The sequence below is a fragment of the Elaeis guineensis genome, chromosome 6 (assembly GCF_000442705.2).
Source record: "Elaeis guineensis isolate ETL-2024a chromosome 6, EG11, whole genome shotgun sequence".
Taxonomy (NCBI): domain Eukaryota; kingdom Viridiplantae; phylum Streptophyta; class Magnoliopsida; order Arecales; family Arecaceae; genus Elaeis; species Elaeis guineensis.
This window is the reverse complement of record NC_025998.2, coordinates 128,712,029-128,725,147: the sequence shown is the minus strand read 5'-3', so window position 1 is coordinate 128,725,147 and position 13,119 is coordinate 128,712,029. Positions and strand designations below refer to the sequence as shown.

Here is a 13,119-nt window from a genome sequence, read left to right as displayed (position 1 = left end):
GTGTAAGTGCAGAGAAAATTCACCCAAGTTTGCCATATGGATCAGGACTAATTTTCCTTGCTAAATCAGCTAATTTTTGAAGTATCAAATTGAAGACTTCTTTTACAAATTGAGACAGCGACACAGAAATAACTTTACTGAATTCATGTAACTTTGAATACTATGCTTGCATAAACCTTTCCTTCTCTTCTCTCAAAGATGCAAAGTCAAGTGACTGAAGCAGGAGGAATGAGAACTAGTCATTTTTTTGCTTTAAACCTGAGGAAAACACAAGTAGGGGCTTGCTTATGTTGACGGCTGTTTCTCCTTCCATAAAGATATTCTCGCAAAGAGATTTTTGGTGTTCTCTTACTTACATGTCCTTCCCCAAGTTTCAGCAAGATGTAATTGATTTTTTGCAGCTCCACTTCCAGCCTTCCAATCCTTTCTGACACCCTTCGTGCCTGTTCTGAGATTATCCTTTGTCTTGTGCTCCATGTTTCTACATTTTCCTCAAGCAGATTGTCAGCGGACACAGTTAAGCCTTCAGCCTCCTTTGTCAACTTGCTGTTGGTACCAATCAACTGCGAGATGATTTCCGTAGTCTCTCTCAACTGTGCTTTGACTGTATCAAATTCAAAATCTTTAGGTATATTAAACTCTTCAGATTTTTCCATATTTGCTTTTAGTCCATGTACACTTGCTTGTAGGACCAATAGCCTATGAGCATCAGAAGAAAGCCTTTCAATCACCCTTCTGTTCCAGTCTTTATGAGATTCCATTAAAACTTTTTTTGGCAGTTCCAGCTTGTCGACATCCAACTCTTTTTCATCCAGCAGTTCGCAAACAGGTTGCTTACCTTTTTCTTCCTTGATTGCTTTGATCTGGTGAGACTCTAAATAATGCTCTGTAGTTCCCAATGGAGTCATCTCTATCTGCTTGCTGTGGTCCCCTTCAGCTGTTCCCCTTAATTCAAACCCCTCAACATTAGTTTTAAAAATTCCTGTCTTTCTTTGTACATATGAACCAACACTATTTCCAATTCCATATTGTGAGGAATGTGAAACAAGATCAAGTTGTATATCCTTCACGTTTTGCTCATGCTTTATTTGGTGATTCGATCATCTGAGGTTCCCCCTGATTTTAAGCATTCAATTTCTTTCATTGCAGCCTCCAGATTAGCATCTGAATCAAACCTTTCTTTCCTTAAAAGATTTCCAGTGTCCATGACGACCTTCCGAAGTGCTTCAACCTTGGCATGCAATTGTTGCAACTTCTGAATTCCCATCAGATCTATGCCATTGTCATCTTTGATAGGCTCTTGACTGCTCTTCATACCCTGGAGAGGCACCAATGGAACTTCCTGGAAGAAAAGATATAATATTTTTTCTTTAGAAATCGTTACTTTGATTAGCTCAATTCTATTAATGTTTTCTTTATATAGTGATACTTCAAGATGCTTTCCCAAATGTAGTCAAGCCAAGCCAAAACCATTAAACATGATTCAGGAATAACATGCATGAGTTAATAAATCCAACAGATCTGTTATGATTCAAATTCCCATATGTGTTAGGGGCAAGAGAGTGAAGTAATTTTGATTAATGCAAATCAGTCTACTGATTTGCACTACAGAGATGAAAACAAGATGATCCTCTTTGTTACCAAGGTGGAAGGAGTACCTGTATTTCTTTCTTTTCTGCTGAAATATGATTGGGCAGCATAAGGATGTATTCTTCCAGCAAGGCAACATCACCCCGCAGAGACATGACAAGGGTAACATATGCACTCAAGTGTGTCTTAAGTTCTCCATTTTCTCTTTCCAGAGCCTCCAGTTTTTCCTTTAATTCATTCACATACATATTTCTTAGAGTGATTTCCTCCTTTAGCACTTTCCTTTGTACCATGGCACTTATCTCAAGGTTATGACATGCTGCTATTAGTTCAAGTAACCTTTCTTCAAAGATTGCTGCATGATCTTGGTAGATTGAATTTCAGCTAATAATGATGCAATTTCTTCCTCGCAGCACTTGACCTCATCTCTTCCACTCTGCAGTTTAGAAGTCAAATGTTCTTCTCTTCTTCTAAGCTCTCCAACCTCTTTCTGCAATTTATCAAGTTCTCCTTTCAAGATTTCATTTACTTGATGAAGACAGGCATGCTCAATTTCTTATGGGTATAATCTTCTATCAATGTGGAAATCTTCTTCTCTAACTCTTCTCTTGCCAACTTACCCTCATCAATGTGCGACTTAAGGCCCTCGATACTTCGAGATAATTCTGTTGTCACATATTCTGCTTGTTGGATCTTTTGATTTGCTTGTAACAGCTCCATGTCTTTCTTTATTAAAAGGTCCCTTCCTGAATCAATTCGTTGGTTCAGTTGTTCACAGACACTTCTGCATGCCCTAAGATCATTCTCAAGTATTGCCAAATGCCTTCTGCAGTCTTCCAGATTAACAACCGAGTCCTTAAGATGTGTGTTTTCAAGTTCTAATGCTCCTGATTTTACAACCATTAGTCTGTTCACCTTGGATAGCTCATTTCTAGCTCCACGAAGATAGTCCATATCGTTTTTTAACAATTGTAGCTTTAATGCATTCTCAGCACTGAAACTTCTGAAGATCAGACAAAGATATTCTAGAGCCATGGCCTCTTCAAAGATAATGCTGTTTTCCTCTTCCAATGTGTTTTGTTTCACCCTCATATCATCAAGTGTCTTCGACAAAGAGCAATTTTCTTTTAGCAGCCTACCAATCTCTCTTCGCAATAAGCAACGAGCCTCCAATAAATCTGATAGCTGTCCATAAAGATTCTTCATTTCAGCCTTGAGTTCTTCTTGTCTTAGACTACTCGCTTGTATATCCTGCCCCAACTTTTCACTCATCTTAAAGAGTTCGTGCCTTTTGCCATGCAGCACTGAAAGTTCCTCAGTCTTCATTTTAGATTCTTTCTTGAGAACCTTCTTTTCTGATTGCAAATCTGCTACATGATGTCGAAACTGCTCCAGAAGGCCATGGATTTCAGATTTCTCATTAAGCAGATGCTGCTTTTCATCCTTGGCCTCTGAAAGTGACTTCAACAAACATCTAACTTCATGCAGAATAATCTGCAAAAGCACTTCATCTTCGACACCATCTAGAGCCCCATACTCTTCGGCTATTAGTGTTTTCAATATCAGATGAACACCCTCCCTCAGCTTCTCATAACTTACCGAAGAAGATCTTACATTTTTCTCTTGGATGAGGCTGTCCTGCTCATGTTGTGAAATTGAATCTTCTGCATCCCTTGATGTCTCTTCATGTTTTTGATGAACTGCTGAAAGAACCATATTTGTTTCTTTCATATCACACAGGCATCTCTCCAAGATAAAAATCTGAATCTGGGCACTTAAAAGTTTATATTGTTCCACTTCAAGCTCCTCCTCTCTATATTGATTTTCTTCTTGTAGGGAAAAGATCTCGTTTTCTAAAGTATTCAGCTGACTCTTGCGGGACTGGATAGCAGCTTGATGTGCTTCCTTTTCTAGTTTCAATACCTCCTCTAGCTCCATGAGTTGATGAAGTGTCAAATCTTTCTCGCTCTCTAAATTTAAGTATTTGTTTACCAATTCTGCATACTTACTTTCCAAGTTTTCCAGACTCTCGCTAATCTCTCTACCTGAGGCACAAATGTCAGTCAGGATTTATCACCAGTAAAAAATAATAAAAAGGAATTCTAGGACAGCATATAAATTGTTCTCATTTTTTGTCAAAGGAAAATAAAAGCAGCTACAGAAACATATTATGAATCTTAAAAACATAAACATCTATATAAAGGACAAGTTTGAACAGAAAAACAGATCTTGCAATAGCAAATGGGCCAAAACCTAAAAAGCAGAAGGAACAATATCATCCAATTTCCCATTCAAGTGGGCTAAAGAACGAGGACGAGGAACGGTTCTTGAAAAATCTACCTGAGCGACAAGAGAAATCTTTTCAGCAAGAAGTTCAGAATTTTGATCATGAAGAGAATGACAGTGTTTCTCAAGGCCTTCCAACTTTCCTCTCAAATCTTCAAGTTCGATGTTCACATCAGACAGGGAGTTCTCCAATGCATTTTTCTCCAAATGCTTCTCCATATTCTGTGGAGTAGGCTCCACCTGGGAGACCAGAACAGCATTTTCTGATGGAAGGATGGAAATCTTGCCACAGAAACAACCACAGGAATCTTCTAATGTCTTTATCTTCTCTCTTAATCTCTCTAGCTCAAAATTTGCATTTGAACGAGAGTTTTCCAACAGTGCATTCTTCTCTAACAGCTCCTCCATTTGTTTCAGGTTCTGCAAATGTGTAACATTTTCATCTTCATGTTTCTTAATGATCTGCTTTAGCTCCAACTCTAGAGATTGATTTGCTTGCTCCAGCAGAAGACATTTCTCTTGTGCAACATTCAGATTCTTAGCTCCAATTAACACCTCATTGTTAAGCTTTCTTATATATTCTTGGAAGCTGGAGATTTCCATCTCCAGGCTAGCGATCCTTCCCACGGATTGCTGGCATTGAAGAGTGGCAGCTTCCTTCTCAGATTTTACTTCAGATAGGATGTCTTTTAGGCTTTGCACTTCAGTTTCGGCTCTGCTAGCATGGACTGACTCTGAAATAATTTGGCTCTCGAGCTCCTGGCTTTCCATCAGCAATCGCGAAATTTTATTTTCCAGTAGCTTATACTCTGAACCTTCTCTTTGTTCCTCTTGGACATCCAAGCCTGTCTTGTCCTCTCTTCAGTGGTATTTGGATTGGTAGTCTCCTCCCCAGCTGCAAGCATCTCATTCAAATGCAACGACCCGCTCAAAGCATCCTTCTGAAAGTCATCAAACAGTTCATCAATGGGTGGAGGCATCTCAAAAGTACAAGGATCCTCCTCTTTGTCAGAAGATCCAGATGGAGGCTCATCAGTTAACACTAATGGGATTTGGTTGGGAAATGCTTCTGCGATTGTTTGATGAGCCTGGTGAAGTGCTCTAGTGGCATGATCATGTCTTTCTGCTAAAGCACGGTACATTCGGTAGAATTCCTCCACCAATTTCATAAGCTCAGGGCGTTTCTTATAGAACATTTCTGCTCTTTTTGCAAAGGTATCAGCATCTTCATCTACAAGCTTGATCATTTCTTTGATCTTGTAGTCCATTTCTGTCCAGATAAGTGCATGACCTTAGTGATAGATATAAACATGCAACATCCAAACCAAAAGGAAAGAGGTAAGACCCAAACAAATGAAAGGAATCCAAGACAAGTTTTTTAGTACCAAGTCAACTATAAGATTGCCCATCCACTTTTGTTAACATAAACTATGAACAAGATTGAACAATTCCTAGACATAAATAACAAAAAGAGTAGGCTCTAACTCATAAATCACACAAGTTTTTCATCAAATCAAATTTTCAAACTTGTCCCTGAGAATGCATTCCTTTTATTAAGAGATTGAACAGAATTCTTAAAACTTGTTCATGATGAAAAGTAGAACAAACCCACATACATGCATATATAATGCATAGATGATTTCAATTAAGAAGGGCATACTACAATAGATAACAAATTACAGATGAAGCAACAAGGATTGAACCATATATGGTGGCAGGAAATGGAGCCATCTCATCTGGTGAGCTATGGGCTACTTTTAAGTGTGTGGGACACCCAATCGACAACCATCGGCAGCCAGCCAAAGCTGGTACAGCCATCATAAAACCGGCACATGGTACAAAATCTCTTTCCTTGGTTGAACATTTTGTATCTTCATGGTGAAATACACAATTCCCGGGACTTGTCGAAGTATGATGCACAAAGAGCAAAATTTGATAGGGATTCTCTGTTTTCATTAAAAACTCATATCTGTCGCTGAACGAACTGCCAATGTTCTATTATGTTATCTATTGGATCTCAAGTCTCTTATTAGTTTGGTTCCTGAACTGTAATCTTTGCAGTTGCTGAAGTGTATCTAGAAGCATTATAAAGTAATCTAAATTCTAAAAGCAGACGCAGCCTTAAGTTTGTTGAGCATGATAACTCTGGCATTTATGCTTGCAGTACAGTTCTCAAATTTTGTAAAACTTTCCTCTACTAAACTCTATCCATTGTATCAAATGGTAACAAGACAACCATGAAGCAAAAATGCATACCTGCAAGGTTTTCCTGAAGCCATTTAGAATTCTTTGGGCTGATATGACTCGCCCACCACCATGAATACAAGCGTCTGGATTCATCACGCGTCAACTTCTCCATCTCTCCAAGCAAACAAACCAAGCTATCTGATCTAGTCTTGCAAAGGCTCAATACTTTTACCAATATAAAAACCTTGGTAATAGATCAAACCCAGAGAATTTGAACATATGCGTTAAACCCAATGCATAAAACCACTCAGTTCAATGATGAGTTCCAAACCACCTACAGAACAATGCAAAAGAGACCAGGTTTAGAGATACAGAGGTTAGTGTAAAACTCTCAATGGTGCATGAAGAACATTAAGAACCCAATAAGCTAGTTGAGTGTTCGCTTTCCTACAGCAAAAATCACCTGATCGACAGCAATCACATCAGAAAACAACAAATGGGTCACTAAAGAGTAATGTAAAAGAGTAATGTTTAGATACAGCAACAGCAGACAGTGGAAAGATGAAGAAAATAATTTTTTTTCCCCTCACCTCCACGTCAAGAAGCAGGAACAAAGCCTTCTTGTAGGAAATCATTCCAAGGTTCCACCTTCAACAGCAATTCAAATAATTTCAGTGACTACATCATCATACATTAAAAAGTCAGCAAGTCTAAGACTGAGTCCACCATTTGCATCTGAGTTTTAATCAGAACATGGAACAAATGAATCAATTGAAGAATAGAGGCTCAACCAAAATAGAAATTACGTGCAGTGCAGATAACAGTTATGGTTAGAGACCCAAAACGCAGACAAAGTTCCCACTGATTTTTACTTTCTACAGCAGCAAGATTCCCTGATCAACTGAAGCCATAACCAAGATACCAAAAAGCCAATTCATTCAGTGATTAGGATAAGAAGAAAGAATGGAAAAAACATGATTAAGACATTAAGGGCCTGTTTTGTTTTGATTTTGTCTTTTATCTTTTCATTTTTAAAAATAAATCACAAAACTGAGACAAAAATGTTTTTGGTACGTTTTTTATTTTCTATTTTTAAAAATTATTTTATTTTTCTATAATAAAAAAAAATAAAAACTTAAGTTTCAATATTTTTTAAAAAATAAAAACATGTTTTATACCACCACCAACAGATCTCCACCACCATCATCATCGTCTCTCCCGCCACTAGTCTCCACCACCTTATTATAGCTCCGCCTTCACTACGCTGCTACTATCATCATCATTGCTTTAACATATCCCAATATTTTCATCACCACCATCATTGCCTCCATCATATAGTGGGCATCATCATCACCATTATCTCAACCACTATATCTATCACATCATCGCTACTATTTTTGCAGTATCTCTGCCACTATATCTAATCACATCATCGCTACTTTGTTGCGGTATTGCCAGCATTCTTACCACTACAATCACTATCATCTCCATCTCTACCATTATATAATTGTCCCCATTAACGCTATCAGTATTTTTACCATCTTCATCACTACTGTTATTACTATTATTATATACTTATGATTTGAAAAGTATTTAACCATCCAAACATATTTATATTTTTAAAATTTTAATTTTTTTTATTTTTATAAAATAAAAAAATTTAAACGTATATGAAAAAGGTACCTGAATTGCGTCATAAAATGGCCCAACCAAGGCACCGAACCACTGAGAAGAACACTAGATATGGTCTCTCTGCAACTGGATTTTTAATCAAACATAGAAAACAACAATCATATCATGGAAAAAACAATCTTTTTGTATAACAATAAGATCATACCATCCATGAAAAAGATCGAATCTTTTTTTTCCCAGCCGCTGTACCGAAAGATCCAACCGCTTCTCTAGCAAAAAAGAACTCTCTCTCTCTATCTCTCTCCCCTCTCTCTCTCTCTTTGCGTGTGGGGATCTTTCTCCTTATATAATATTAACCTCCCCTGTTCTGTTGTACTAGCAAAAGGAAAGCAGAGGCAAATAAAACAGAGCACAGGAAAAGGACAGGAAAAAAAATACAAACAAAGCAGCGAGGCCGAAAAGGAAAGGAAATACACTGGGAATTAATTCTGGGTGCCAAAATTGGTAGATTTATTGGGATTAAGAATGTAATTGGAGAATTATGGGCGGTAACGGCTTGGAACTATGCCATGAACCGAATGGCTATCCACCAACTTTGGCAATCCCTCTTCTACTGAATACTTGCTATATTACAGTCATTAAAATCGTCTAATAGAAGAAAACGCGTTCATTAAATTATTAGATAAGTCATTATACTAGGACTAGTCCATGGACGCTGCATCTGGTGCTGTTGCTGTCCATTGTCATGACACCTTCAAGTTTCCTTTTATTCCTGGTTTTAATAATTCCTGGCTTTGATAATTTTCTAATGGTTATATTACTTTCTTAACTGGTAGAAAAAAAACTCGGTCCATTGGAGCGTATACTTAACGTGACTAATTAATGATGGGCAATTAATGCAAAATATATCTCGAAGTCATACAAAAAGTTCCTCGTGATGATGTGGCACTAATAGATTGGTACAATTCACGTGGATGGACGGAGTACTAAATATTTTTATCAGACTTTTTTGGTGAGAAATTTTTACTTACAATATATGTGCGACATGATCATGCATTGATGCACACGATCATTTATTTTTATAGATTCTATACATCAAACACACATCTCGATGCATCACTATATGAATATGTGGTTATGATTAGTGGTGTATATGATCATTTGGTGCATACAATGTAGAGAATAATTGCTCCTTTATGGTTGCACGAAGAAAAAAAGTATAGAGACACAACAGATAACTCTATGAATACAGAGATATGCACAACAAAAGGCATATATTTCGAGAGCATTAATAGAAAGATTACAGAAGATAACTCTTTTGCCTCTTCCAATTATATGTTTTACAACTTCTCCATTTATTATTGTCTTCAAGGAAGACAATAGGTTGTGCGCCTCTATCCATCAATATGTTTGTACATATCGTATTATTCATTAATCAACTGGACTTAAAATTTGATACGGACAAGGTATTTTCATAATTTATGAATGAGATAGGACATTTCATATGTATGTTTATGATGATGCTATAACTCATGACTAATTATTGTGTTTGTTTACAACAAACTTATTTTTTACTCACTCTTGAGAACTTCATTTAAAAAGAAAAGGTGTTTTTAAAAATATGCCATCCATAAGATAATGCTTGTGTCGCATCAAAAAGTATGCCTCAAGTGAAGGGGTAATGTCCAAAGATTTATTTGATCTTGACCTTGCAATCAACTGTATTGCAGATCCAGCCCACTAGTTTGGAGACCTGTAGTTAGGCCCCGGTGAGAGAGATTAATATACTTGCTATTAGAAACATACGTTATTTTCATCCTAAATCCTTCAAGGAACTTGAAATTGAGGTCAAATCATGTTTTGAAATGATTCAAGAAATCAAACTGATTTATATCCGCATTAGGTTTCTTTTTTTCTTTAAAAAAAAGTCAAACCCAAGCTAATCTATTTATATTTGATTTAGATCCACTCAAGTGGAGCTTTTAATTTAGAATAAATTACAAAAATTCTCTTGAGATTAGAGATAAATTATACTTACATCCAATGATTTAAAAAATTTATTCTTATCCTCATAAAGTTTAACTTTATCCAGTACTTTAACTCATATCTTAACAGAATATTAATCAAATCGTTAACATTAACCGACATAACAGCTACCCATAAATGTATAAAAAAAAGAGTCATCCTCTTTCCCACTCAAGGATAATTTTGGCTTTTTATATGATGTAAATAGTTTTACTAATACCATTAATGGAAGTAGATGTAAGAGTAGGTTTTATAAACTATCACGTGTAAGTGTAATAAATAAAAATCTCAAGAGGCTTTTCGTAACCTACTATTTAATTTACCACTCCATCAAGTTTATTGGCTTGAGTTGAGCCGGCAAAAACATAAACGCAATCATAAGCCACAAGTATATACCAACTTGCTAGCACCCCAAATCCAGAATATAACATAGCTATGCTATTAAGGATACCACCTATAATAACACAAAGACAACAATCATAATCTCAAAGAAAATAAAGTGTTCAAATCTATCATTTATTAAATAATTAAACAAATGTTGTTTCAGAACGTTTAAATCTAGATATAAATATCAAAACTCATAATCCTCAAATTTCATAAAATCACTTAGTACAAAGTCATAAGTAACTAATAAACTGAAGTTATGTTACAAGATTTACCAAGTTTGCTAGCGCAAACCCTATACTTAAAACATCTTTTGCTCCTATGACCTTCTTCCTCTGAAAAAGAAAAAGGATAAAGAGATATGAACTACACAACTCAATAAGTAATACTTACACTACCTTATTGGATCAAGCATAAGTTTTTATATTAACAATATATCATTTAGAGAAAATAACAATAATTGCAAATAGACCTTTTCATAGTATAATATAATAAAGCAAATCATAAAACTAATCATACATGAATAAATCATAAATATTTTATAAATATAATTATAAATAAAATTATAAATATTTTTTTCCTATATATTCATATCATAGTTTAAAATATTACTTATAGATTTTCATGTTATGGTCATTTTATATCTGAATAGAGCTATATTTCGTAATTGATAGAGTTTCATATTTTATATGCAGACTTTATATCCACTGGTAAGATCATGTTTCGTATGGATGCTAAATTTGGATCAATTTTTCTAAATCTAAGAGGTCATATATAGCTCTCTATCAGTCTTTAAAATATTTATATCTTTTTTAAATATACATATAAGTAAATTAAAAAATACTAAACAACATGTAAAGATTCATACTTCATAAACATATTTTTTTCATTAAAAATATTCATGAAACTAATGTTTATAATAAAATATGATTTTTTATGTCACACATGTCAATCCTTTATTTTAAGAAAAATATGATTTCATCAATGGCAAACCATATGTATAAAAAATATGATAATTTAAAAACAAAGGAGAAGTATAAGATTTACTTACCTCATTTATCTCGGACCTTCAAACTTCATCACACAAGTCTACTAAGCCTATTTAAAATATTAAAAATATAATTAATTTTTATTTGATGAATTTAATATAATTAAATAATAAAAAGGGGAGACAATTGGCCGGGTCATCATGGCTCCGAGTGGGTCAGATTTAAGCGACTCAATTGATAAATTATGAAGCGCAAACTTGATTAAGGCTAAGATCATCTAACAGGGATCATCAATAGTGGTTTTCAAAAATAGTCAACAGGCAGAGAGGTGGTTAGTCTGATAGGCTGCTCGAGCACCAAGATGGTTCAAAATTGTTGGGTCAATTTGGATCCATCGAAAAAAGAGATGGGCCTCTACGTAGGGTCCAACACTCCCTGGCACGGGCCGATTTACGACTCTATTATCAAGGATCGGCCGGGGGTCCACAAAAGGAGGCCGGCACCATGGACCAACTTAGAAGGAGAAAAGGGAGGAGGACTGGGTTTCTCTCTCCATTTTTTCCACCTCTTTCTCCTTCCTTCCTGACAAACCAGGGTAAGAAGGGTGGTCAGTGGTCCGGTGGCTGCGGCGGCGCAGACGGAGGTCGGGCAGCGGGCGTCTAGGCATTGCCGGATGCGGGAGGCGGTGGACAGCAGGTCTCGGAGACCGGCCGACGACAAAACAAGAGGAATACTTGGAAAAACAGGGGAAGCCCGGGTTCATCTTGTCTCCATCGTGGAGGAAACTAGAGAAGTCGAGGATGTCGGCCGGGAGTTCGGTGTCGAAGGGAACCGGCGCCATCGGCCGGAAAAAGGGAGAGAAGTGCCCAAAAAGCAGGGGAAGTGGGATTTGGTTGATTTCTGGCGAATTTCTCCACTGGCGGCGGTAGTTTAAGGCCTTCTATAGAAGAAGAGACAGAAAACGAGAAGAAGGCCGGGCTTACCTGGGCTCCGGAGGCGCTCTCCGCCGTCGATTTCTGGTGAGAAGAATCTGGCAGAAGGAAGAAGGGAAAGAAAGAGGGAGAAAAGAGGGCCGGTACTCGTGGTGGAGCCTTAGAGGGAAGGGAGGTGGTCTTTTAAAGGCGGATGCAAGTCTCCAAGTGATTGAGGGAGTTCGACTACGGAGAGAAGAAGACTCCCAACTCCCTCCATTGGAAGTAGAATGGAGAAGAAGACTCCCGATGGGAGTCTTCCTCCACTCTCTCTCTTTCCTACCTTCGTGGCTTGGGGTTGGGCTGGTCATGGGCCTCGCACTAACAGATTAGGCCCGCTAACGGCTTTCATCTGGTTCGTTAATGGGCCGAAACAAAGCTTTCTGGGGCTTTATAACCCGGCTCGTTCTGAAGCCAGACGTCCAGAGCTAATCCCCACGGGATAAAATTTTCATAGTCAATCGATCATGAAAAGAATCATGATCAAACTATCATCGTCTGCCACATGCATATATTGGGATAACATCATCTGCTCGATGAAGTTTTATTCTAATCCATGGATTAAATATTCTCATTCTCTCACCTGACCAACTTCTAAATGAAGAGAAGAGAATATGGTATAGAAGATGAGTTTAAAGAATTCGCAGGAGATGCAATCCTTAAAACCATGGTGCATAATATAACCCACTTGCAAGGTGATTCTCCTTTTTTTGGGGATAATACAATCACCAGCTGCTGCTCCAAACTCCCTTCCCCCTTCCCAAATAAGACTAGCTATTGATATGTATGTGATGGCCCAGTCCGAGTAAGAATCCCAGCCCACCAAAGTCAAAAAAAAAAAAAAAAAAAACAGAGGAGAAGAACTCCCGAAGGGAGTCTTCTTCCTCCTCTCGTCGGCTCCCAATCGGAATCGGAAAAGATCCCTTCTCTCACTCTATTTAAGGAGGAGATCCCTCCTCTCTCCCTTCCACCGAAGATCCTAAGCCCAGTAGCGGCAATCGTAGAAAACTACCACGGAAGACTGTCCCTGTGCCCGTCCAATTGCTCGTCGGAAA

The 13,119-nt window shown here is 37.3% G+C and overlaps 1 protein-coding gene across 1 annotated transcript; it reads right to left on the bottom strand.

Moving 5' to 3' along the window:
- Positions 1-12,643, bottom strand: LOC105046612 (protein NETWORKED 1B-like). Its single transcript, XM_073259818.1, is given in 12 exon segments — positions 1-1,087; positions 1,090-1,342; positions 1,659-1,951; positions 1,954-2,142; positions 2,145-3,627; positions 3,913-4,724; positions 4,727-5,146; positions 6,133-6,397; positions 6,654-6,711; positions 10,380-10,439; positions 11,156-11,202; positions 12,077-12,643. Coding segments are annotated over 8 exon segments (4,401 nt in total). The 5' UTR covers positions 6,236-6,397; positions 6,654-6,711; positions 10,380-10,439; positions 11,156-11,202; positions 12,077-12,643; the 3' UTR covers positions 1-239.
- Between the last annotated feature and the right edge of the window lie 476 nt (positions 12,644-13,119).